Source organism: Perca flavescens, chromosome 8 (assembly GCF_004354835.1).
Source record: "Perca flavescens isolate YP-PL-M2 chromosome 8, PFLA_1.0, whole genome shotgun sequence".
In the NCBI taxonomy this organism is placed as follows: domain Eukaryota; kingdom Metazoa; phylum Chordata; class Actinopteri; order Perciformes; family Percidae; genus Perca; species Perca flavescens.
Window position 1 is genome coordinate 19303890 of NC_041338.1, and position 25936 is coordinate 19329825.

General features: G+C 41.0%; 2 protein-coding genes, 1 long non-coding RNA gene and 1 other non-coding gene across 5 annotated transcripts; 1 reads left to right on the forward strand and 3 right to left on the reverse strand.

Annotated features, from left to right (window-relative positions):
- Positions 1-61: 61 nt before the first annotated feature.
- LOC114560689 (ETS domain-containing protein Elk-3) lies at positions 62-10057 on the reverse strand. Its single transcript, XM_028586233.1, has 5 exons — positions 9629-10057; positions 6428-6636; positions 5281-6048; positions 1678-1800; positions 62-824 (listed from the first exon to the last, which is right to left on the reverse strand). Exons 2-5 carry the CDS (start codon positions 6632-6634, stop codon positions 726-728), a joined length of 1197 nt encoding a protein of 398 aa, XP_028442034.1. The 5' UTR covers positions 6635-6636; positions 9629-10057; the 3' UTR covers positions 62-725.
- A 441-nt stretch (positions 10058-10498) lies between these two features.
- Positions 10499-17615, forward strand: hal (histidine ammonia-lyase). Of its 2 annotated transcripts, none has more exons than XM_028586229.1 (20): positions 10499-11336; positions 11527-11587; positions 11831-11858; positions 11947-12021; positions 12114-12186; positions 12310-12376; positions 12476-12513; positions 12628-12753; positions 12897-13036; positions 13228-13275; positions 13508-13655; positions 13757-13852; positions 14275-14333; positions 14476-14556; positions 14730-14795; positions 14886-15051; positions 15308-15463; positions 16901-17009; positions 17132-17201; positions 17342-17615. In XM_028586229.1, the coding sequence occupies exons 1-20, from the start codon at positions 11090-11092 to the stop codon at positions 17471-17473; spliced, it is 1986 nt and encodes a 661-aa protein (XP_028442030.1). In that variant the 5' UTR covers positions 10499-11089; the 3' UTR covers positions 17474-17615. The 2 variants fall into 2 exon arrangements, with proteins under 2 accessions (XP_028442030.1, XP_028442031.1); XM_028586230.1 differs by having other exon boundaries at positions 15308-15442.
- Positions 17616-20415: 2800 nt separating this feature from the next.
- Positions 20416-20503, reverse strand: trnay-gua (transfer RNA tyrosine (anticodon GUA)). The gene is given in 2 exon segments: positions 20416-20451; positions 20467-20503. It is a non-coding gene; the product is annotated as a tRNA-Tyr (tRNA).
- A 3223-nt stretch (positions 20504-23726) lies between these two features.
- Positions 23727-24745, reverse strand: LOC114560549 (uncharacterized). The gene is made up of 2 exons (XR_003693201.1): positions 24389-24745; positions 23727-24279 (listed from the first exon to the last, which is right to left on the reverse strand). It is a non-coding gene; the product is annotated as an uncharacterized LOC114560549 (long non-coding RNA).
- Between the last annotated feature and the right edge of the window lie 1191 nt (positions 24746-25936).

The window sequence follows — 25936 nt, forward strand, 5'->3', positions numbered from 1 at the left end:
TTCCCTCCTGTATAGACACTTCACATTTTGTTTTAGCTACTGTAAAATTTAAGGCATTGTGTTCAAGCATTCAATGCTTTGTTTATTGAAAATAACAAGACGTTCTTCACAATACAAAATTATACAGAATACAAACTGTATACCAAGTCCAGTATAAAAAAAAAAGAAGAACATTACAAGTGTTAAAGGTTTTTCATTGATTTGAAATCTCGTCTTCATTAAAAGATTTTGGAAAAGAAAAATAGGACAACAAGGCACAGCCGGTACTATCTGAGAAGCATAGTGCATAAAATACCACACAAGTGAAACAGTTTCACATTGTGATGAACACTAAGGAAAAAAAAAAAAAGTATTTTTTTTTTCTTTTTTTTTTTTTTTTACAAGATTAAAACAACCAAGCTCTCTGCACAGAATGAGCGGCTAGCCTTTTGCAGCTAGCTACACGTCACTACTGTCCATCGTGGACAGGGTCATGTGGAAATGTGCTGTACTTTATCACAAAGAGCCAGACGTCTCCCAGACATCGTGGCGTATGGCTTTTACCAAGTGCTTTTAACCACTGGAATCTGAAGCAACTCAAGTGCAAAAAGGTGAGGTCACATACTGTCTCGTGGGACTTTTCTGAAGCAAAATTTACCAAGACGGACAAGAGCTTACTGATGATGATGATGATAATGACGGCAATAAGAGATGATGAAGATGGGAGGTTTTTCACAGACCCTGGATCAGGATTTGTGAGTGGTGGGGGACAGGAGCAGGGAGGAGGGTGTTCCTTCCAGGTTTGGCAGAGGGACAGGCATGTGTCCGTTGATTAGGCTGGGGAACTGTGGAGGAAGAGAAAGGGGCTGAGAGTTAGCGAGGAGGGGACGGAGGCTCTATGAAAGCTGCTTTCCGGTGAGGAACTGCAGCATTGTCACTGCTCTGGTTTCCTGTTTTTTTATTCATTGTGCCTCTTCCTTTTCGTCTCTGTCCCCTGTACCTCCACCACAGAAGGAGAAGTCAACATTATTTGTGCACAAAGAATCTGGTAGTTTGTGTGTGTGTGTGTGTTAAACAAATGAGGAGCAGCTCTCAAACCAGTCCACCCTGTTCAGACTGGCTCCCCTGGGCTCAAACAGGAAGTATTCACAGGATTTCCTCTCCCTCTCACAAGCGCTGAAACAGGACACCTCTGCTGGACCTGCCTAAGTCTCAACTAGTTTCACAAGTGTCTTTTAAAAACATCTTGTTTTTAGGTGTTATATGTGCTTTCTGTCAAGTAAATACCCACATGAAAAATGCAAAATCTAGAAGATCAAGAGTGGGACTTGCTTTACACAGATTCATTGTAAGGACATAATAGAGGAGCAATGTTAATGTACATGATGAGTATAAGAAATAAATGATTCCATATATGTTTAGGAATAAAAACTGGAAAAAAAACTGGAGCCAATCATTCTATTACCTGTAGCAAATATTTGGAAAGTCCTTCATCTTAATCTCTTGGCATTTTTACTCCTGGGAAGGACGGGGATTTTTTCTGCAGCTCTAACTTCACCTGCACAGTCTCCCAACTTCCTCCTCTGCTTTTAAAATACTACCAGTAAACAATAACTGTCGGAGCACACCTGTTCTCTTTTCCTGCTACTTTTGTACCCTATGTGTCAACACCTGTGTGTGTGTGTGTTTCTTTCTTACCTGGAAGAGGGAGCTGTGGCCCTGCAGCCGGGCGGGGCTGAGCGGAGCAACGGGGCTCAAACTGCTCCAGAAGTGGATGCCTGACAACAGCGGACTGTGAGCCAGCAGCAAACCAGAGGGAGTCTGCGAGGGGGAAACACAGAGGGAGGGAGACTTTGTGTAAATAAGAGAAACCAGTGAAGACAACATTTCTTTTAAATAAAAACACAGAGACCAACTGGTTGGAGAGCATTGCTCTGAGGGCTTTGATAATGTGAAACATGCTGCAATGGTAAATGGACGTGTATTGGCGTTTGGAAAAACAAACTGACGGAGCAGGAAGGAAGTCTGTGGTTTCTCCCCAGAATACAGGGGTGACGTGGGCAGGGGAGGAGGAGGAGGTTGGTGGGGGTTGTTGTTGATTGCGAGGGGGGGGGGGCAGAGTGGGGAGTGGGGATCCTTAAGCACTTGGAACACCAACTAGAGAGAAAACATATGAAATCAATTTCTGCCTCTCTCCCCTGGTCTTCTCTGCCCCTCCCCCTACTTTCCCCTGTGTCACCTCAGAGAAGTGAGCCAGTGTTGCAGAGGGACCCAGCCCTGCTCCCATTATTAATGGAATTATTGGAGCATATGGCATCACTTAGGGCCTCTTCCCCCCTTTCATAGGTTGGACTTGCAGAAGATTCCTGTAAATTGCTTGTTTTCCTCTGATCTCACTTTCTGCACCCTCATAAACAGACATTGTTAGTGTATTATTAATAGCTTTCTCAAAGTGTGGATAAACCTCTGATGTGGCAGAGTCATTTTGCTTTTTAACATCTCCAATGTAAGCACATTGATAGATTATTAAATTCCAGTTGATGTGTGTAGCAGAGCACGGCAAAGAGCAAAACAAACCAAAATGTCACAGCTAGATTAATTTAGCTCTAAATTTGTGGCAGAACACACTAATAATTTTATTGTAAAACCTGAATCCAGCTTATAGCAGTCAAGCTGTTAAGACTGGACAAGCAAATGAGGTAAACAAGCAACTACTGAATGCACCAGACCTTACATGAGCAAATGTACAGTACCGGTCAATAGTTTGGACGCGTTTTCACATTCACTTAAATGGGAAAGCGTGTCCAAACCTTTGACTGGTACTGTACATTTTACAACCACTTTGTCCTGCTACTTTTTTTTGTTGTTTTTTCTAAGATATTTTTTGGGGCATTTTAGCCTTTAATAGACAGGAGAGCTGTAGACAGGAAAGGGGGGAGAGAGGGGGGAAGACATGTAGCAAATGGCCACAGGTCAGACTCGAACCCTGAGCTGCTGCGTAGAGGACTAAGCCTCTGCATATGGGTGCCCGCTCTACCAGGTGAGCTACCCAGGCGCCCACAACCACTTTGTTTTCTCAAAATTGATTTGAGAATAGACATACTTCTATAAGGCCTGTTATTTGCAGCAAATAAACAGTCTGGCAGTAATTTTGGCTTTTACCCCACAAAGCTGTTTATTGAAATGATTAGAAAGGTTTAATCAAAAACCAAACACAGAAAATGACTCACTGAATTAGTCTAAATTTGCATTTGTTCAAAACTGTGTCAAATTCCTTTCTGACATGAAAGTGCCTATGCACATTTGAGCCTAAAATCATGCCAATTTACATTTTTCATACCTTTTCTCTGTCTGTTTGTCTGTATGTTGGCTCAAGTGACTATTTAAATAAATATAGCAGTAGTCTTTCCACCAACACATGCCAGGCTGTGTCAGATGTCTCTTGCTGCTCTCTGACCGCTTTAGGGACACTGACATCATACTCTGGATAGATCCCATCATCTCCCTGTGGCCAGCAAGGCCACCACACAGAGGGGACAGAAACAGATATCACAGAATTACTCTCTCTTTCTGGTATTTGATTATTATTGGGCTCACTGTACTTCAGCTGTGGCTGGCACAGAGTGACACGATCTCTAGTCTACCTTAAATTATTGAGCGGAGAAATAAGAGAGCTTGTAAACATGTGTCAAATTGCAGCATTGGGTGTGTAAACATGTCTGGACTAGACAGAGATGAAGCAAGTTTTAGAGGAGTATCAGGTGTGTGCAGAACCGATCATGCAAACAGCAAGTAACAGTAGAGGTGGGCGATATATCGTTTAGACGATAATATCCAAATTGTTGTCTGGACGATATGCAAAATTGGGATATCGAATATTTCATAATTTGTACAATCCGACCCCCAAACATGAAAAGAGCTGAAGGAAGTTAAAGAGAAAACAAATAACGCACACTATAACCTTTATATATATATATATAACAATTATATGTAGCGATTTTAATACTTTAGGGGTTTGTTTGACTGTATTTTTTGTACAAAATCACGATCGTCCCGCACGAGAGTAAGCTGCTACCTGTGCGTTATGACGTTCACTCATGTCAACAAAGATGGCGGTGCGCGATTGTGCAGCGGCTCTCCTGTCGGTGTATATTTATACAAGTACGTACAGCCACACTGAACTAATCAATACAGGACCACGATACAACACAGCCGTTACGAGAGCCTTCCAGGCGGCTCATAACATCCCGGAGGACATAGCCTGACCGAGCCCTCCAGGTTGTTGTCGGCGCTAGCACGCCGAGCTAGCTATCTACCGGAAGAATGAGAAAATAACTCCGGCGCGACCAGAGGCGGAGGACTGCATTTTTGTGCAGAATGAATGGAGTACCAACAGCAGGATCGTTGCCCAGTACGGCTCACCTGACCTAGAGCCCTGTCGGTAATATACAGGCCAGTTTATTTACTACGAAAACAGCACACTGCCGTCTACATAGCCCCCGACGCTAACGTTAGCAAAAGTTTGGTTCACTGCTAACCATAGTGAACAAACTGCAGCGCGATCACCTGGATACGGGATACAGGGGACTTTTACAAGGCGTCCTTAAAGTCCGTTCCCCTCCAGCTTTCTCCTAGCATGTAGATTGTGTTACTAGAGGGAAGAACACACTAGACCATGTATACTCTAACATCAAAAAAGCACACAGAACTGCACCTCTCCCTCACCTGGGCCAGTCAGATCACATCCAACTCCTGATCCCAGCATAAATCCCAGTCAGAAGGATTATACAGCCAAGTAGAAGGACTATCAGAACTTAGTCCGACCCGGCCCTGTCCCAGCTCCAGGACTGCTTCCAACAAGGACATGGTTGTGTGCAATATGTTACAGAACAGAGCCCTTTGTTTATTGTTATGATTTCATCTTGCTTGTACATTTTCCCAAGAGAACCACCAAAATAGCCTCCGAACAGGGCTTCTTTTAACTTCTAGAAGGATTTCAAAAATATCGTCTGAATATCAATATCGAGATATTGAAAAAAAATATCGAGATATTCATTTCTGTCAATATCTCCCACCCCTAAGAAACAGTATTTATCCTATTCCAACATACACTGAGCAAAATGCTGGGGATGGGTCAACATTCCCCCAAAGCTGACAATCCTTTAGAGTCTCTAAAACACCAGACTTGTGGGAGGAGACCCATTTGCACATGGGCGACACAAACACACACAAGTGACATTATCCGTCCTTGCTGCGCTGCCCAGAGTTATAGTTGTCTATCGTTCAGATAAATCATCTCACCTGTGCAGTGAAGAAGGCCGGAGTGAGGGAGCCAGACGGCAGCGCCGGACTGTTGAGAGCGATGGAGCCGATGTCGCTCCCTGCGAACAGCAGGGAGGGGGATGAGATCTCCAGAGCTTTGGGTTTTTTGCTTTTTGGTGGGAGTCTATCTCCTTGGTTACTACTACTACTGGTGGAGCTACTTCTGCCACTGCTCCTCTTCTCAGGAGGCTGCAGGGCTCGCTCCCTGTGCCCAGAGGAGAGGTTGAGGGGCTGAGCGCTCAGGTCAGAGTCCTCCTCTTCCTCCTTGGCTATGGGGCTCCACACTTGGCCGGGTTGGGTGTGGGGAGAGGACGGGGAGCGGAGTTTGGATGGCTTGGGGGAGACGTAGGACTCAGGCTTGGCAGAGGAAGGGGAGCTCCTTTCATTGCCGTTGGTGCCAAAGCGGATAACGGAGCGCGGCTCCTCCTGGCGCTCCCGCAGGGCGCGGAGCAGCTCGGGCTGGTTCTGCAGGGAGCTGATGCTGAAGGAGGAGTAGAGACCCGAGCGGAGGTAGTCATTCCGACACTGCTGCGCCCCCAGGGCTGCCAGGGTCATCCTCTGGGCCTCCTCCTCCCCTTCCTCTTCTTCCTCCTCCTCTACCTCCAGCTCAGAGGCCTCTCCTTCCTGGAGAGGAAACCTTCCAGAAGCCAGGCCCATCTCCACCGCCTGAGGGTCCATCTTCAGGATCTCAGGGAAGGACACAAACTTGTAGACAAACTTCTGGCCAATCACCTTCTTAATGATGTTCTGTAAAAAAAAAAGACCAACAGCATTAATTATGAGGAGAACTCTTTACACCACTTATGTACAGCCAACTCATATTAATCATAAAAAAATAAAAACAGAACAAATGTTGATTATCACAGGGATCACGACAGCATTTCAGTCCGGCAGAAGACATACTGAAACCACTTTTTGTTAGAGGGCTACATCACGACCGAATTTCTACTGTGTGGTTGCTGAGAAAGAGGAAGTGGAAGTGTCTATCAGGGGAGATTGTGGTTTTGAGAGAAGAACAACAAATGCCTACAGGTTCTATCAGTTACAAACGCTGCAATGAGATGACTAGTTGGACTTTGACACAGAGGCAGCTCCTGCACATTTACTACCTGCCAGTTGAATTCACCTTGTCATAGTAATAGCGCAGGGCTCTGCTCAGCTTGTCGTAGTTCATGTTGGTCTTGTTCTTGCGTAGCCCCCACAACTTGGCCACTTCCTCTGACTTCAGGAGCTTGAACTCTCCGTCTGTGGATGTCCAACATATCAGGTGCTTGTGACTTTGGTCGAGCAGCAGCTGCAGCAGGAACTGCCACAGAGTGATGGCGCTGTCCATACCTACAGCAAGACACGATCAGGGAAAACATATGACTCGGATAGAGCAGAGCACTCAACGCCAAAGCCCTTATTGGTTATTTCTAAAATCATCATTTGATGTCTTATGTCGTCCTCCTGTGGCATTTTAATAATAATTAAAGCTGCACCCAGCATTGAACGCACGTCAGGGGTACCGTTGGGGCCTTGCACTTTTGTGCTCGGGCCCTAATAATAATAATAATAATAAAAAAAAATAAAAATAGGTTCCTCGCACTTTCGTGCTCGGGCCCTAAAAATGGAACATCGTCACCCAGAGATTTCAGCTAAAAGACAAAGAACCAAAACTACCTACACATACACTACCCGCCAGATGCTACAATGACAGAATAGGCACAAAATCCAAACCTCCGGGGGAAACAAGCCTGCCAGCTCTTTGCACGCTGCTGTGGTCATTGCCTTCTATATTCTAGACTTGTGTAAAATAATTGTGGATAAAACATACCTTGTGTGTTTAGAGAGACTGTTTGGAACAAGAAGAGCTGAGGTATCATCTTAATTAAATGTTTATTTTTTCCCTGATTTTTGTCTAGCCTGTGTGCTTTACTGCATACAGACGGGATTAGGTTATGGGTTGACGAGGGAACGGCCTGTAACATGTGTTGTAAGGACAAGTTGACCGGTGATGAATAGAACAGTGTGTTTTAAAGAGCGTAGTGTAATGTAGCAGCAGCAGCAGCAGAAGAGAAAAAAAAATACGAGGAACAACAGCTCAAGCCAGAAATATGCTGCGGTTCAACCTGGCCCTCTCTCCACAGGAAGTATGACTGGCCCAGGGTGGGTTATTCCTTTAATAGAGGAATGTGCAGCCTCGAAGCTCCTGTCTGCCTGCTAGGAGCTCACATATTAATAGTGGGGGGGTAGGGGGGGGGGACTACTGTTTCTGTTAACACAGACAGTAAAACTAATGTAGTACTGAAAGGATGAGTCAATCGCTTAAATGAAAACATTTAGATAATCGGTTAAGTGTTAAGTCATTTATTAAGCAACAATACTTTTCTGTTTTCCAGCATCTCAAATGTGAGATTTGGCTGATCTCTCAGTTTGGTATCATCTTAAATTGAACATGTTTGAGTTTTGGATTTTTTTTATCAGACAAAACAAGCTATTTGAAGACATCGCCTTGGAATCTGAGAAACCATTTTAGAGATAGAGAATATAAATCGATGATGAAAATAATCTGCAGTTGCAGCCCTACACCAGAGAGACGCGCACATATAGGTCTAAAACCCTAAATACTTTTTTGGTACCAATTGTCATGAGTCCGTAGCACAAAATAACAAACTGTCAAGTACCAAAAGTTAAATTCCTGTTCAGGTTCATAGATGATTTGTAGTCTTTACTTAATTAGATATTAATGGTTTTAAATCAGAGTTTTGCCAATTTTAGACTCAGTTTTATTTTGCCAGAGTTCTTCTGCAGCTGCTTGTGTGAGAAGTTTGGCTTCTTTTAGGGTTAAATAAAAAAAAAATCATATTCCTCAAAGTAAGGTTTCAAAAAGAGATGTTTTGGTAATGCTCAGGTATTGTTTCTGCACTAGAATTGAGAGATTACTACACACATCCCTACTTACTGATGGACCTCATCTTGTATTCTTTGCGGTCTTATCTGTGGATGTGAGGAGCGATTAGTGACTGATGCTAAAAAACAACGATAACAGACAGGCCTTTCAACCACTACATATCTCTTTCCAGAGAGGAGAGAGGGAGGGCTGAACTCATTTCCGACACAAGCTATCCCCTGAGTTTTCTATCTGTCATGTGAAACTACAAACCTGTCAAAGTCAGGACTTCCTCCTATTCTACTTCCAAGGACAAATGTTGAGGAGTGGGGATCCCACAGCAGGGGAGCATTTTCCCAGTCCTGCCACACTTCCCACTGAAATCCCAAAGGGAGAGGGGTCAAAAGATCACATCATTGTCCCCTTTCCACAGCTCCACCCTTAAACCAATCTGAACCCAGACCTCAGTTTGGTTTTTAAACACGGTCTGGCTTTTGAACACATTCTTTGAAGCAAAACTAAAAGCTTGCCAACACAGGGCCGCTGAGCGTACAGGTCTACAATTAGACCAGTGTGACATAAACATTCACCTTTGCCTGATGCTGCAAATAGCACAGAGGGACTTTAAAGTACTACTGTAGGTCAGACATACCTCCTACAGAAATCAGTAGATTTGAAATAAAGTACAATTAAGTGATAATTAACCTTACTACTGATACCGTTTTTGAATATTAGAGTGCCTACCACTCAGAGATCAATGTTATACAGTCAATGTGAAAACCGCAGACATGGTAGGCTATAATTCTTTCTAGGAATATTACAGGAACATTGTGGTGGTTTTGGTCCGGAGTCAGGAGCCCGCTGCTGCGGATGCTCGGACTGAGAAGTCTCGCTGTCCGCACAAAGCCATCCAGTGTTGGCTGAACGGAAACTGCTAATGAGATTAGATGGTGTGTGCAGACATTACTTAGCCATGACTAAATCGGCTCTCTTCCTGTTAGCAGACGGTGGAAAATTCAACAGGGGCCCGTAAAGAGAATCATCTCTAAACAGCGGCCATGGACTGTTTATGCATTGCACGTCTTTTGTTTGCCTCTCTGTCTGGGGAGGCTGCAGTAGTATTCGGGACTTGGAAGTTGCAGTAACTTACCCTAACGTTCTCTGTTACGCACAGGATTACTATTCTGCCCCACTGACTCATTTTCAAGATGTTGCTCGGACCGGAAGACGAATCAATTGTGTCCGCATCTAACCCTGTACTATTCTTGCTTAAAACTTAACAAATACACTCGATCTGAAGAGTTTAACACAAGACTAACACGTTACAGCAAAGATTAAAACATGTGCAGTGTGAATACAGTCGCTACTACTGGTAATAATGCATTAGTTCACTCTCTAACGTACAAGCCAACAAAGCGCTGATCACAGAAAGATGTCCGTGTATTTTTACGTTACCTGTGATCTCTGACTTTGGAGTTTTCCCTCCGCAAAAACTTTACGGTGAAGCTGGTGTGATTCCTTGTTTTTCCATGCTTACTTCTGGTCTACACAGTTGTGCTGGACTGAAATAGGATCCAGGGCTTTTTCTTTTTCTGAGCAGGAAGTTGGAGCAGGCAGACACAGAGCCGGCTGACTTCCTCTCCCCGACGATTCCCCAGGCAGTTTGCCGTCTGTGTAAACACACTTTTCCTCCCCTCCTCTTCTCCTCTCCTCTGCCTGCCCGCTGACGGCCAGCAGTAGGCCTACTCGTTGTCGGCACACATGCTGCTGATGCAGAAACCCCTACAGCCCATAAACTGACATCATCTGTCCGCAGGCTGGTGCGATGCTTTTAGGTGCGCCTCGTTACTTCCAACACTTCCATTCACAGGCCAAAAGTCATGTGATTTTATATCGCGTCCCATTTCGTTTTCATTATCCGCAGTGGTGGAAGACGTATAATTTTACTTAAGTAAAAGTAGCAATACTACAGTGTAAAAACACTCCTGCAAGTCCTGCATCCAATTCAATTGTACTTGCATCAAATTATAATTAAAGTAAAAGAAGGCCTAGGCTACTCATTATGCACAATTGTCGTTTCAGATTTAGGCCTATGCTGAACTATAATTGTATAGGCTAGCCTCTATATCATTTTAATGTTTTAGCTGGTAAATGTGGGGGTAATTGTAATTACTTTATATAGAGCTTGGTAGCTTAATAATACATAATTATTTATGAGTTGATTTATTAGTGTGTTAATAATCTTTAACTCTGCAAATTAACCAGGACCCTAACTGCCCTAACTAAAGCTGTCAAATAAATGTAGTGAGGTAAAACTACAATATTTGCCTCCACAATGTGGAGTAGAAGTAGTATAAAGTAGCATAACATGGCAATACACAAGTACAAGTACTTAAAATAGTACATTAGTAAAAAACTTGAGTAAATGTACTTACATAGGCTACTTATGTAGGCTACTTACATGCTCTCTCTTATTTCTTTTCCAATTAGTGTAATTAGATTTTTATTAGCCTAAGTCATTTTGAGAATGAAATTCACTTCGTTTAGTTGTTGGTAGTAAAACAATAATTAGTTTGGTTGTTAGGCCTACACTCAAAATAGGCTACCTGTCAACTAGTATAAAAACACATCAAGTTTGGCTCCTTCAAAAACTTGAACGTGTCCATGTTTTTCGGTGCGTTTCTGTGATTAAACCACGTACACGCAAGCGGGTCAGTAGCCTATGTCTAAACCATGGTGCAAACATCTATGTGACTGACTGGCCTGTGGAGGTCAATGGTCCCCAGAGGTGTGACTCCGGCGAGGCGCGGCTCCGAGCGGTGCGTCTGATTGGCGGCTGAATTTGAGGTGGCTGAAGGTGGTCCCTTCGAGAGCGGAGAGCAGCGCTCACTGAAAGCAGAGTCCCGCTGAAGCGCAATGCCTTGTTTTACTGTCCACATCCGAGATGAGTGGCTGGCAGTGCCCTGCCGTGATACCACCAACACCATCCGGTGGCTCGGACAAGAAGCTCTTAAACGTTACGTGAAGAACAAACCAGACAACGGTGGCATCACGGCTGTAAAGGACACTCGTTTTGTTGTGCGCAGGTGCCAGGGTTTGGGTTTGTTGGACGCTGATGACACTGTCGAGGATGTACTGGAGGATAATGACTTTGTCGAGCTCGGTAATGACCGTATGCATTTAAAATATAAGAATGTAAAATGTAGGGCCTATGCATCCCATTTTGGGGACAGTTTTGTGTGCGTAATTGTGTATGGTTTATGTACCGACGATTCGAGACATTAAGATGTAGTTACAGAATCTACCAATAAGAGGAAATGTGTACAGTGTGAATTATTACCGTGTGCTTACAGCTATTGAAGGCGACACCATGTCTCCCGACTTTATCCCGTATGAGCCTGGAGTTTCTCACCTGTATCCTTTCACAAGTATTTGTGCCATAATTATATTAATTATAGCGGGTAGCCTATTGTAGTTTGTACTAAATACTATCCCTTTTTCATTTTGTTTATGTCATTACATTGTTTTCAATTGTGGGTAACAATGACTTTTGAAAGAATAAAATAAACCAGAGTCATGTATATTTAATAATAAAATAACAGTGAAGGGCAACATTGTATTTTGCTGAATGTTATCCTTAATTAAACTGCGAAACAGCACAGCAGCATACAGGGAACCTGCAGAGGTAAGTGTTTACTTTACCCATTCTCTATTAAAATGTAAAACATATATTATACCGACTACTTCTGTGTTACATGGCTCTCTCTGTGTAGTACATTTCCTTGGACGGCAACACGCTGACATCGACAGATCTGGTCAACTTAGGAAGGGGACTCTACAAGATAAAGGTAGGCGTAATGATCAAAAAATGTTATTTGTTGTCATGGCTTGTCTGTGCAATTTGTCTTCAGATACTCATTCCTTTAACCAACATTTTCAGCTGACTCATGAGGCAGAAAGAAAAGTTGTGCAAGCCAGAGAGCTTTTGGACACCATTGTCAAAGAAAACAAAGGTTAGGATACATTTAAGAATAAAGAGCTAATGTTAACCTGCTACTGCAAAAATACAGTATTTCAGAAATCAGTGATCCCATGTATTGAGTTCTCTGTATCTCTCTCTCTCTCTGTTCCTCCAGTTGTTTATGGAATCACAACAGGTTTTGGCAAATTTGCCCGAACAGTCATTCCTGTCAGCAAGCTCAAGTAAAGACAATATTTTACAGTCCGTTTTTTTGTTGTCAATGTTAGATCTTCTATTGGAGAATGAGCTTTTTTATGTGCTGATGTGTGATTTTTCCACAGGGAGCTGCAGGAGAACTTGGTGCGGTCACACTCAGCAGGTAATAAAGCTCAATTACTATTTAAAATGTCAACAAGTTAGTGCTCCTGACAAAGTGTTTTAGGTTTTGCTGTATTTAACATCCGCCCCATGGATGTTATACTGTGGTGTGTAGGTGTTGGAAACCCGCTAAGCCCAGAAAGGACTCGCATGCTGCTCGCTCTGAGGATCAATGTTCTGGCCAAAGGGTACAGCGGAATTTCTCTGGAAACCCTTCATACCATGATCCAAGCCTTTAATGGTAAGCCACCAGCCTTTATTTACCTTATCTGACCTGGGATATCAGCTTCAGTTGACTGCTGATAACTTCCGTTAGGGATCAGTATTGGGGAAGCGGACTGTCGTATGACTAATCTTCATCTCTGACTTACTCGTTCCCTGCAGCTTCCTGCCTCTCCTTCGTCCCAGAGAAGGGAACAGTGGGTGCTAGTGGAGACCTGGCACCCCTTTCTCACCTGGCCCTGGGACTGATCGGAGAGGGTAAAATGTGGTCTCCCAAGAGCGGATGGGCAGATGCCAAATATGTAAGCTCTTAGAGATATAACTGTCATAATTACTTTTTCATGGTTGTACAGCAATAACTTGCTTAACACTGAAGGAAATGTGCATTTTGCTTGTAAGAGTGACAGGTTGCAAGGTCCAACAGGAAAACATATTTGCTTTTTGATGCCTCTTGACCTTTTACATGTTTTTTTCTCCTTTTATCTCTGGCCAGGTCCTGGAGGCCCATGGACTGAAGCCAATATCCCTAAAGCCTAAAGAGGTAATCTTTAAAACCAATCATGCTCTCTCATATTTGTTTTCACTGCACTAAAGAAACTGGCATAGGGTTCACTGGGAAAGCAATGTGTTTTCTCCTCAGGTACATATTTTAGAAGAACAATTATAGTGTTTATATTTACAATTATACAACACAATATAGTGCACATTGCATTGCATTCTCCTAGTGGCTTCTTAAAGTGGAAAATGCGTCCCTCTCGCTCTTTCCCTTACAGGGTCTTGCTCTGATCAACGGGACCCAGATGATCACCTCTCTGGGGGCAGAGGCTGTGGAGCGAGCCCAGGCGATTGCTCGGCAGGCAGACATCATTGCTGCTTTGACCCTGGAGGTGCTAAAGGGAACCACCAAGGCCTTTGACAGTGGTGAGCAGCAGCAGTGAACAAAATCACAAAAAGATGGAAAAATGTACCTTAAACTTTTTGTATCAGTTTCATCCTTCCTCATTTTCTGGTCTCCTCTGCAGACATCCATTCGCTGCGGCCCCACCCAGGACAGATCGAGGTGGCCCTGCGCTTCCGCTCGCTGCTGGACTCTGATCACCATCCATCCGAGATAGCAGGTCAGAGGACAGGCCCATATTCTAAAAACAGACAAGTACCACAACATTATATCACACAAAGTAATTGTAATACACTTAACATCTGGGCAGCACTGTTGCCTTACAGCAAGAAGTCTGTCCAGTGTTCAAACTTTTCTTACCGGGCCACAATTGGTCAAGTTTGCATGTTACAGTACTGCCATATTTGTGGGAGTTTCCTCCCAACCAAAAGACAAACATCTGTAAGGAATATTTCTGCGCTTGATCAAGGTGGTTTCAGAGCTGGAGCACTGCACTGTGGCTCCCCACAGCCCATAAATAGGTCATGAATGGTTCACTTGCAGAGGGTGTATCTCCCCAGACAGATTACAGTAATAAAGTATAGCTTTTGGTAATATTATGCCTGTATGTGTGTGTCATCTGGTGTTGGTATGTTTTTTCAGAGAGCCACCGGTTCTGTGACAGAGTCCAGGATGCCTACACCATGCGATGCTGTCCTCAGGTAACCCTCAAGTCAAATTTATTTATACATCCCAAAATCAGATATATATAATAGAACCAGAGCATTTTTGGAATTGGAGTAGGACCGTGCTCAAAGTGTTGTTCAGTTGTTTCTGAGCATACCTTTTTGTTTCTGTACACAGGTTCATGGAGTCACCAATGACACAATAACATTTGTCCAAAACATCATCAATACAGAAATCAACAGCGCCACTGACAATCCTGTATCCTTTCTTGACATAAAGATGACTGACCAGACTACTACGTAAATCTAGATGTGCCACTTTTTTCACTGCACCCAAAACTGTTCAACCACAAATTATAGGTTCTGCCACAAGTTATATACTGGATTTTGTGGAAATCAGAGGTGATTTATTTTTCTTAACGGCCGTTCAAGATGGTATTTGCAGAAAGAGGTGAGACCATTTCAGGTGGGAATTTCCATGGCGAATACCCAGCTAAGGTATGTATATTTGTGACTTATGAAAAATATTTTGAGTATTTATTGTAGATTTCGTTCCCCTCTCTTTCATTGCCATTTTCTTTCTTCTAGGCTCTGGACTTTTTAGCCATTGCAGTCCATGAGCTGGCCTCCATAAGTGAGAGGAGGACCGAAAGGTTGTGTAACCCCTCTCTGAGTGAGCTGCCTGCCTTCCTCGTCAACGAGGGAGGACTTAACTCAGGCTTCATGATTGCTCATTGCACCGCTGCTGCCTTGGGTTAGTGTGCAAAAAAAGAAAACAAAATGGAGCATTAACATCAGTAAAGTGAATTATATGAAACTTTATGTTGAATAAAATAGATGTTTGTTGGTAGAGTTAAATAGGTTATAATATTGAATGTAGAATATTTTTAACAAAAAGATATATGTGTTATAAAGATAAACACCATTTTAATTTATCTGAATTGATGTCCCTTTTAATTCAATGTTTTAGCATATACGTTAAGTCCAATTGCCTTTTCTGTACTGTCTAGTTTCAGAGAATAAAGTTTTGTGTCATCCATCGTCTGTGGACTCCTTGTCCACTAGTGCTGCCACAGAGGACCATGTGTCCATGGGAGGCTGGGCTGCTAGGAAGGCCCTGAGGGTCGTGGAGCATGTGGAGCAAGGTAATGCTTTTCAAAATCCAGGTAAGACTGGATAATTGCTACTATTAATATTTAAAAAAAAAAACATATTACAGTAATTGTAAGGCATAGATATGGGCATAAAAATGCTAAACACAATGATGCAGGTTTCTGACTGAAACACCAAATGGCTAACTTTATAGCGATAACAAAAGCAGTTACACAGGCTGCTACATAGTTTAGTTATATAAAATTCAATGGTCATTAGCATCAGAAGTTTAAAAAAAGGATCTGATAACCACCCAACTTTAAGTAAAATTTAAAAGCAATAAGCAGCAACATCCATATCATACCAGTGCACACCGACTGTGGATAAAAGTGAATCAGAAAACATTTGCATGGTTGTAAATCAAAACTCAATCAGTGGATATAGTGGTTAACTATATCCACTGATAATATTAAACTACAGGTTTAAAACCTGTATCAAATCAATGCCTTTCTAGCTAAATTACTTTCCTCTCTATGTTTTTTGTGGGAAAATATATATTCATATATATATTCAAGTACCTTGGGGTTGTGTTCGCGAGTGAGGGGACAATGGAGCGGGAGATTGGTCGGAGAATCGGCGCAGCGGGTGCAGTATTGCATTCAATCTATCGCACCGTTGTGACGAAAAGAGAGCTTAGCCAGAAGGCAAAGCTCTCGATCTACCGGTCAGTTTTCGTTCCTACCCTCACCTATGGTCATGAAGGCTGGGTCATGACCGAAAGAACGAGATCCAGGGTACAAGCGGCTGAAATGGGTTTCCTCAGGAGGGTGGCTGGCGTCTCCCTTAGAGATAGGGTGAGAAGCTCACTCATCCGTGAGGATTGAAACGATACAATAGTGGTTGCAATCTATGTTGGAATGGACCAGATTTAAAAAGAACAGAGGTCTTTCAACCTACAATTTCCATTTCTACGTATATTGTAGTGGATCTTTAAGGTATTGAAAGAGTATTGTGAGTTTTGTTGAATCCAATGGCTGCTCCACATGGACGTAAAAGATCTAATTTATGTGATATTCCCTTATGATTTAAAAAAAATATGATTATCGACACATTGCAAAACTAATTCAAGGATAGGATGAAGTGAAGCATTTTCAATGAGCTCCACAATCTCTCTTTAAGAAATACATAATTTAAAACATTTATGATTTAATCCAAATGAGTGCTGAAGTCTTTCTAAAGCGGTATTTGTGATTTGATAATCCTACATTATTCACTGTAATGTCATACAGAAGATGTGGTCCTGTCACTCACATTGTAACCCACTCTAATGTATTCAGTATGCAGCATTGCAAACTTACTGCAAACACAATATTGTCATTTTAACACACCAAATGTAGTGATATCAATTACCATTAAAAAGAGGACAAACCCAAATAAAAATACTATTCTTTTGTAAATTCAAAACCTGATTATGCATTTGGTCACATCTAATGGATGTTTTCTGTGATCAGTTCTTGCTATAGAGCTGTTGGCAGCCTGTCAGGGTATTGAGTTCCTCCGCCCACTTCGTACCACCACTCCATTGGAGAAGGTCTATGACCTTGTGCGCAGCGTTGTCAAGTAAGTCAAACAGATGTGGCTAAGGTCCACTGAAATTATGTACAGGATAGTTAATATTAGTTAATATTTATCCACTGTTCCACTTGTGATGCTCATACTCTCAACTATTCTGTCATTAACAGACCCTGGATTAAAGACCGATTCATGTCTCCGGACATTGAAGCTGTTCACCGTCTTCTACTTGATCAGAAGGCAAGTGACAAATCTTTTGGAGGAAGCAATGTTAATTCTTTCTGTGGCTTTAAAATTTATCAAATCTATATGTACATATAACCTCCAGAGGGATGGCAAAATTGTGATCTTTAAGTGACATGTTTGTATTTTCAACTCAGGTGTGGCATGTGGCCAAGCCTTATATCGACAAGTATCAGACAGAGTACATCCCAGAGTCCCGTCCCGGCTCTCCTACTGCCTTCTCTCTGGAGCCTCCAGCATCACCGAGGAAGCGTGTTCGTCATGAGTGAAAACATGTCAAATGTTTGGTATTTTGCAATAACTATATCATAATCATCATTTATTGAGACTTTTGTGAATTTGAATGAAAATGACCCACAATTTTTGATTGTTGTTTTGACCCTTGAAGAATAAATTCATACTTTGATTTCTGACATTTTTAATCATTAAGGATATCTTGTTGAACTTGCATATAGCTTACACACAGCCTACCTTACACCACTGTGCACTAGAATTGTATTTATCTAAGCTTTTGTTGTCCCTTAAAATGTGCGTAATTTAGTTTTTATTGCCACGACTACCTCAGCCATTGTACAATTTTCACATATCAAATGATTTTAATGATGTAGCACAAACACTACTATGATTAAATGTTGTTTTTTTCTGGTATAATTACATGAAATCTTAAATTATTGTCATCTGTATATTTCCATCTTAGACAACACAATACACGTTTTTAAAGCTCTGCTCCTGAATGGTTTGCATGATTATGTAAATCCTGCTTTCTGCTCACTGTTCCTGTTAATATGTCTGTACATTTAGGGCATGTTTGTGGTTGACAGAAATGACTTACTTAATGATACACTAACTTATTTCTGGTTTGTCATCACAGTATTTTAAGATTACTTTTAGTGGTGGCGGTGGTAAGTAAGTACTGATAGCAATTAGTTGTTGCAATAGCAGCAGTGATCTATATCCTATCATTGTTCTGTCATTAAGATGTTACTTTTACACCAGAAACCATGTATCAATTGGCAAAGTTAATACATACACACAGTGTAAACACTCAGAGAGGAATGTGTTCTTGGGTTTACATGCACACTGCTTTTGTTCTCTGTGTGCTGAACCTTAGGGATGTAAGTTTGACAGAAGTTTCCTAGTCCAGTTAAACAGCACCTACCAGTCCAGGCTGACAAGTCACTCTGCCACCTTGAGGTGCTGTGGTAAAAAACTGAGGAAGATAAAGTGGTATGTCATAGACCTGCAAAGGCAGTGGTCAACAAATTCAAAGGTTACACAAACATCTCATCACAGTTAGTAGCACAAGGGGCAATCTGTTGTTCACAGAAATAGTTCAACCTTAAAGCCTTTGTCCCTGTGTGCTTAGCCAAACTTAAATTAATTTGTCGTTGCAATCTCAGCCTTCCAACTTCAAACTTTGCAACTGTTAAATTTAGTTTGCTGCTTTGACTTGACAAACGCTTATCATTAAATGAAAAGTAAACCTGTGTTTCTATACAAATCACAATTATATACACAAACATATAAGTCCAGTACTTCTTGATTATGCAGAAAAGAGTCTCTGTTAAAGGTAACACTTTTTTTTTTTTTCTTCAGTTTAAGCCCATGTTAGAGCAAACATTATTGCGCCTTATAGGCTACATACCATAACTTAACATCTAAAATGTTCTTAGATGTCATACCAAGCCCGCGATTGTTTCAAAACATTCATTCATCCATCTAATCAATATAGGCAAACCAAATATATTATATAAGGTCATGGATGTTTAGAGGAACACTTTACAAACGTTATAATGATGTGAACTACTTTTTAGTTATGACTTTTAACAAATTATTAACATTCGATGTCCATATAGGATCATTCCAGAATTGGAGGACATTTCATGTCCCACCTATGACATTTCAAATAATCTATGTACAATATAAAAAAAAAATGCAGTAATTGTGTAAACAACACTTGTCCTGAGACTAAATATAAATAGACTTGAAGATTTGTTTTTCAAAAATATTATTGAAAATAAAAAATAAGTCTCTAGCACCCACTTAAGTGCCATTTTTCTCTTGTCCCACCTTATATGGCCAAATTTAATGTTAAATACAACCGTTAAAATACATTTTACCTTTTTTGTATATTTTTGTTTATATATGCCTCTTTTAATTATTAAAACTTTTTTTTTATTATAGAACTATTTCAAATAATAAAGAAATTCTGCAATAAAGTTATGTCCCACAACATACATGCAACCCTGTTGCCGAAAGATATTTAGCTAGTTTATTTAGCCTGGCAGAAGAAGAAGAAAAAAACAGTGAGTGTGAGCATAGACTGTACAGTCTATGAGTGTGAGTGACATGATTCGCAGGAAATGACATCACTAAGCAGTTTGCCACCAGAATGTGAAATCTCTTTTCGATTTTTCATGTTATACAACTTTTAGCCTTGATTGAATGTGTCACTTTAACCAATGCAACCCTGTTATACTTATTATCAGAATAATACAAAATAATTTACAAGTTTTCTTCTGTTTTTACATAGCTAGCTAGCTAAGTAAGTTTGTCCTAAAGATGACAGTAAGAGCTAGCTAGCTAAACAGCTAGCTTCTATTCATGAGAAAAGGCTAACATTAGCATTAATTTGCAACTCTGTTACTCGCAACCCTGTTACATACATAATAAAAAATAGTAAAATAAATGGCCAATTTTTCAAAATGATGGATGCCTAAATTGTCCTCCAATTCTGGAATGACCCATAAACCATTTAAGCTATACAATTTTCAGTTAACCTCGCAGTCTAGTATGGGTAGCGATCCCACTATGGCCACGCCGAGACCCGCCCTTCAATAGCATTTATTGGCCAGGCGTCCATGAGAACGCAAGGTAACGTAACCCCATTTGTTCAGGTCCTGTCCCCTGACCAATCGGCTATCCTAACCTTAACTACTCGAGGTGAAATGCCTAACCCCAACCAATTGAGCTGCTTCGTAGGGCGAGTCTTGGCGTGGTGTCACGTGGCCATAGTGGGATTCGTAATTTAATAATAAATAACTTTCTAACTAACACCAAAGAATTTAAGCCCAGAAACGTTATTGATAGCAGGGCAAGAAGCAAAATAAGCAAAAAACGACTGACCGTACAAGTGCTGTAAATTACTAGAGCCGGCCATCCAAAATGATCTACGGTCAGTAATAAAAAAAAAAAAAAAAAAAAAAGGATCTCCTTCGAGCCGGATTCGAACCAGCGACCTAAGGATTTCAGCTGTAAGCCACTACAGTCCTCCGCTCTACCAACTGAGCTATCGAAGGGATGACACAACCTTTTCTTGCACTGGTATATTGAAAGCCGCTTTGCCAATCGGCTACTAACAAATACTCAGCTTAAGATGGAAACAAATAAACAAGCAACATTAAACGTACTTTTCGTTCGCCTGTACACAGACACAAACAGGTGTGATAGATGTCACGAAATCTGTTAAACTTCTAACCTAACTCTTGGAGACATGCCTACAACATAATTTGGGAGTTACAGTATGGTGAATGTGATCAACAAATAACTGTAATCAATCAGTCCAGTATTATTTTAAAAGCATTAATTACAAAAGTTGTTTTCAGGGGACAAATTCAGCATCAGTTTGAAAAGTTGTTAAGCCACTCTGGACAACTGGCAGTTAAGCTCCTATTATCATCACTGCCATCTCTTACAGTGCCCTACACAACAGGAAATACTACTGTTGTTATGTTTGCGGAGGATTTATTTTTATAGAGCAGAAAACCCTTTGTTGTTGTCTCTGCATTGCTGATAGCTGCTGTGAGATGGATCTTATTGATGATTAGATGTGCAGTTTGATGTAAAGTGCACCGTACCTTACAGCTACGAACGGTAAGTTAAAACTGATCTATGAGTGAAAGCTTTGCTATTGCCCACCAAAACCACACTGACTTAAATGTAGTGTGAACATCTTAAGTTACCAGATGCTGTCTTAGGTTACAAAAAACTCCTTCAATAGACAGGAGTAGAAGATATCTGTAGGATAGAAAGATGCATATTTGCCTATAAATGGTTCATACATAAGAACAGGACAAATGGGACATTTCTGGAAAACAGGCTTACTTTTTAGTTGCAACTTTTACTATCAATCTGAAACCCTTTACTGAGAAGATAAATATGCCAGATATAGTCATGACATCTCTACAAGCAGGTAAATGAATTGTATCTGCTTAGTATATCATGAGTAAATGATTAATTTGGAATTTGAAACTTGAGACATAAAAACCACAGGTTTATATTTATGTTATGTCTGTGTGATGAGCATTGAGGATGACTTATATTCCTCTATCTAAAACATCAATAATTTATATTCATGAATAATGTCATTTCTGTACTCTAAATTACTGCACTGTTCCTCAATAGTCATTTTGAAGAAGTCTAAATCACACTTCTTTTAAACTAAATCCAATTGTAACCACTGGGTGGCAATGTTCCCCCATTTCCACTTGAATCCAACACATCTACTATATGCAAAGATATATAGAGGCTTGCAAAAGTATTCATACGCCTTGAACTTTTCCATTTTGTCATGTTATAAAAACACAAATGTAAATGTATTTCATTGGGATTTTATGTGATAGACCAACACAAAGTGGTGCATAATTGTGAAGTGGAAGGAAAATGATACATGGTTTTCAAATTTTTTTTACAAATAAAAAACTGAAAAGTGTGGCGTGCAAAAGTATTCAGCCCCCTTCACTCTGATACGCCCTAAATAAAATCCAGTGCAACCAATTGTCTTCAGAAGTCACCTAACTAGTAAATCTAGAGTCCACCTGTGTGTAATCTAATCTCAGGAGAAATACAGCTGTTCTGTGAAGGCCTCAGAGGTTTGTTAGAGTCAACATTAGTGAACAAACAGCATCACGAAGCCCAAGGAACATACCAGACAGGTCAGGGAGAAAATTGTGGAGAAGTTTAAAGCAGGGTTAGGTTATAAAAAAATATCCCAAACTTTGAACATCTCACGGAGCACTGTTCAATCCACCATCCAAAAATGGAAAGAGTATGGCACAACTGCAAACCTCCCAAGACATGGCCGTCCACCTAAACTGACAGGCCGGGCAAGGAGAGCATTGATCAGAGAAGCAGCCAAGAGGCCCATGGTACCTCTGGAGGAGCTGCAGAGATCCACAGCTAAGGTGGGAGAATCTGTCCACAAGACAACTATTAGTCGTGCACTCCACAAATCGGGCCTTTATGGAGTGGCAAGAAGAAAGCCATTGTTGAAACAAAGCCATAAGACGTCCCGTTTGCAGTTTGCCACGAGCCATGTGGGGGACACAGCAAACATGTGGAGGAAGGTGCTCTGGTCAGATGAGACCAAAATTGAAGTTTTTGGTCTGAATGCAAAACTCTGTGTGTGGCGGAAAACTAACACTGCACATCACCCTGAACGCACCATCCCCACCGTGAAACATGGTGGTGGCAGCATCATGCTGTGGGGATGCTTTTCTTCAGCAGGGACAGGGAAGCTGGTCAGAGTTGATGGGAAGATGGATGGAGGGCAATACAGGGCAATCTTAGAAGAAAACCTGTTAGAGTCTGCAAAAGACTCGGGCGGAGGTTCACCTTCCAGCAGGACAACGACCCTAAACATACAGCCAGAGCTACAATGGAATGGTTTAGATCAAAGCAAATTCATGTGTTAGAATGGCCCAGTCAAAGTCCAGACCTAAATCCAATTGAGAATCTCTGGCAAGACTTGAAAATTGCTGTTCAGGCGCTTTCCATCCAATCTGACTGAGCTTGAGCTATTTTGCAAAGAAGAATGGGCAAACATTTCAGTCTCTAGATGTGTAAAGCTGGATAGACATACCCCAAAAGCCCTGCAGCTGTAATTGCAGCGAAAGGTTCTACAAAGTATTGAATACTTTTGCACGCCACACTTTTAATTTTTTTTATTTGTAAACATTTTTTTGAAAACCCATGTATCATTTACCTTCCACTTCACAATTTTGCGCCACTTTGTGTTGGTCTATCACATAAAATCCCAATGAAAAACATTTACATTTGTGGTTGTAATGTGGCAATGGAAAAGTTCAAGCGGTAGGAATACTTTTGCAAGCCTCTGTATAATTACTTTCTTGAGAAAATAAAATGTTGGGTCAGGTCAAATAATTTCCTGTTTGAAGTTCACTTACTTTTAAATCTAGTGTGTGTATATAGTCTATAGCTTCAGGACTATAAGTATCAGGACATTAGGGGTTTACCAGCTGACTGCATGTAATGATGACTTGTAATGTGTTACATCACAATACTTATGTTTTTGTCACATTGACAGATTTAGTTAGCCTTTAGTTCTTGCTTCATTTGACAAGAATTTTTTTTATTTTCTCAGTACTACTAAATTTAACTTATTTTCGAGTTATTTCAAATATTTTTAAATAAACCAAGGCATGGTTATATGTAAAATCTTTTCCACATGTTTTGCAAGAATAGGGCTTCTCATTTGTATGGATTATTATGAGTGTTCAAAAATGATGTCCAAGTGAATTTATTTTTCCACGTTTGTCAACAATACAGGTCACTTGTGTGGATTATCAGGTGTTTATACAATTGGGACTTAAACTTGAATGCTTTGCCACAAGGGTCACATTGGAAAAACGTTTTACCTGTGTGAGTTTACAGTGAATCTTTAACAAGTTAAAGTTGTTTATATTGTTACAGTGATTATTTTGTGACGTCTTCTCTTTGGTTTTTGCTCTGTATTTCTAGTTGATCCTGAGTCTTGATGCTTGCTTCCTTTATGATCTTGACTCTCTGCTACACAAGAGTTGAGAGAAGAGGAGCTGGTGGTCACTTTTTGGTTCCGGTTCACTGTGGTTACTTTTCTCATTGGTAGGAGTCAACAGAAAGGTTTTAGTCCCCTGCATCAGAACCAGCGGCTGGTGCTGACTGGTGCAGAGTTCCTCCTGTTTCCTCTGTGGAGGCTCGGGGTCCTCTTGGTGCAGACTGACGTATCTCTCCTGAATACAGAGCTGCTGGTCTGCGAGAACCTCCTCCTCTTTACAGACATGCTGCTGAGGGAGCCCTGGGAGAACATACAACATGGAACATGAGCAAATAAATACCACACGTTTGTTTGTTTTAAGTCATGCACCTCTGTTAGTATTTTAAAAGACCATTCAACTTTTACTCACCTATCCCGTGTAACTTTATTTCAGGTTTCCAAACGATATCCAGCACTCTGCCCAGACGATAGATCTCTTCTTCGTAACGTTACTCGACGATAGCTTCTTTTTTTTTAAACTCCGAATATTTCTTCAGCAGCAGCAGTTAGTCGCTCGTTGACAAACTCTCAAAATCTCAACTGACGACATTGTTGTTTAATTACAAACGAAATAATTATCTGCGGTAAGACTACAATATCGTCTTCCAGCTAATTCCATACGTCCATGGACTAGAGATATTTGCTGCCAGCCAGAGCGCTGGCAGCGCCTGCATTATTTACTACCGCTAGATGTCACATTATTAAGTTCCCGGCGGTGGTATTGAAATAGCTTTCGTTCCGTTTTCATGTTGTTGCTTTATAGGTTGCACATCTCTGTTGTTTCATTTCACAGGGAAAATGGGTTATTGGCTCTGTAATATTACCTTTAACTTATGTCGTTTCGAGTTATTTCAAAGAAAACAGTAAAAGAACAAATACATTAACAGGGGTGGAAGAACTTAACACAGGTAAGTAAAAGTAGCAATAACACTGAATGCGTTCAAAATGTTAGTAAACGTGCCAAATTAGCAGCGTCGTTGTCAACATCGCGCTTTCGTGGCTTTAACCAGTATTATTTTTTTTGTCTAGCCTCGAATCTTTCTGACAGAGAAATTTAGGATCAGTATGAAATATGAAATAAATAAATAAGCCATAAGTAAATAATTTATTTCCGACAACACCAACTGTGTGTGTGTGTGTGTGTGTGTGTGTGTGTGTGTGTGTGTGTGTGTGTGTGTGTGTGTGTGTGTGTGTGTGTGTGTGTGTTTTGTGTGTGCGTGCGTGCGCTTGTACAGCTGTCTTTGGGAGGACCAAGACCTATACACAATGAAGACATTTTTGGCCACTCCTCACTTCTTCAAAGGCCAGTTCAAGGGTTAGACTTGATAAAAGGGTTTAGGTTCAGATAAGGGTTAGAGCAAGTGTTGCTGTTAGGCATTCAGTTGTTGAATGCATTATGAGCCCATATTCCAAAATCTTCCAAAACTGATTTGGCAGCCTTAACTACCCTGCTTAACTACAAGCTCACAGTGTTTTATTCAACATGTCTATTTTTCAATTGACTTAAGAGGGCTTTGGCTTCATATTATGCATCCAGATAATTCAGGGACCGGTTTTATTTTCCCAAGACCCATGTAAAACACTGCTGTAGATTCTGCAGGCAATAAATAGCATATAAAAATACCTACCATCCTACGTAGATTTGAGTTTTGTCTAAATTAGTGTGATTGGTATCTATTAAAAGCATCTGCTTGTTTATATTAATTTCATGGTTGCTAGAAAACTTAGTAAAAAACCCCAATTTAAATTATTAATTTTTAGTAATTTCAACCACCATATTGTCCACCAACTAGACGGTAGTGCGTGCAACCATTGCATAATGCAAAGATATGCATGCTATATCTTGGAATTATAACTGTAATGCTTATGAATGTGAATATGAAATGTATTATAACGTGTTATGGGAACAATGCTGCAT

What these genes read in the sequence shown, in the direction of transcription:
- hal (XM_028586229.1), top strand. Translation starts at nt 11,090, where the DNA reads ATGCCTTGTTTTACTGTCCACATCCGAGATGAGTGGCTGGCAGTGCCC. An exon ending in CATACAGGGAACCTGCAGAG is followed by an intron (nt 11,859 to 11,946) that starts GTAAGTGTTTAC and finishes CTCTCTGTGTAG; the next exon opens with TACATTTCCTTGGACGGCAA. An exon ending in ATGGCGAATACCCAGCTAAG is followed by an intron (nt 14,796 to 14,885) that starts GTATGTATATTT and finishes TCTTTCTTCTAG; the next exon opens with GCTCTGGACTTTTTAGCCAT.
- LOC114560689 (XM_028586233.1), bottom strand. Translation starts at nt 6,634, where the DNA reads ATGGACAGCGCCATCACTCTGTGGCAGTTCCTGCTGCAGCTGCTGCTC. An exon ending in TGCGCTATTACTATGACAAG is followed by an intron (nt 6,049 to 6,427) that starts GTGAATTCAACT and finishes TTTTTTTTACAG; the next exon opens with AACATCATTAAGAAGGTGAT. An exon ending in GCCACAGCTCCCTCTTCCAG is followed by an intron (nt 825 to 1,677) that starts GTAAGAAAGAAA and finishes CTTCCTCCACAG; the next exon opens with TTCCCCAGCCTAATCAACGG.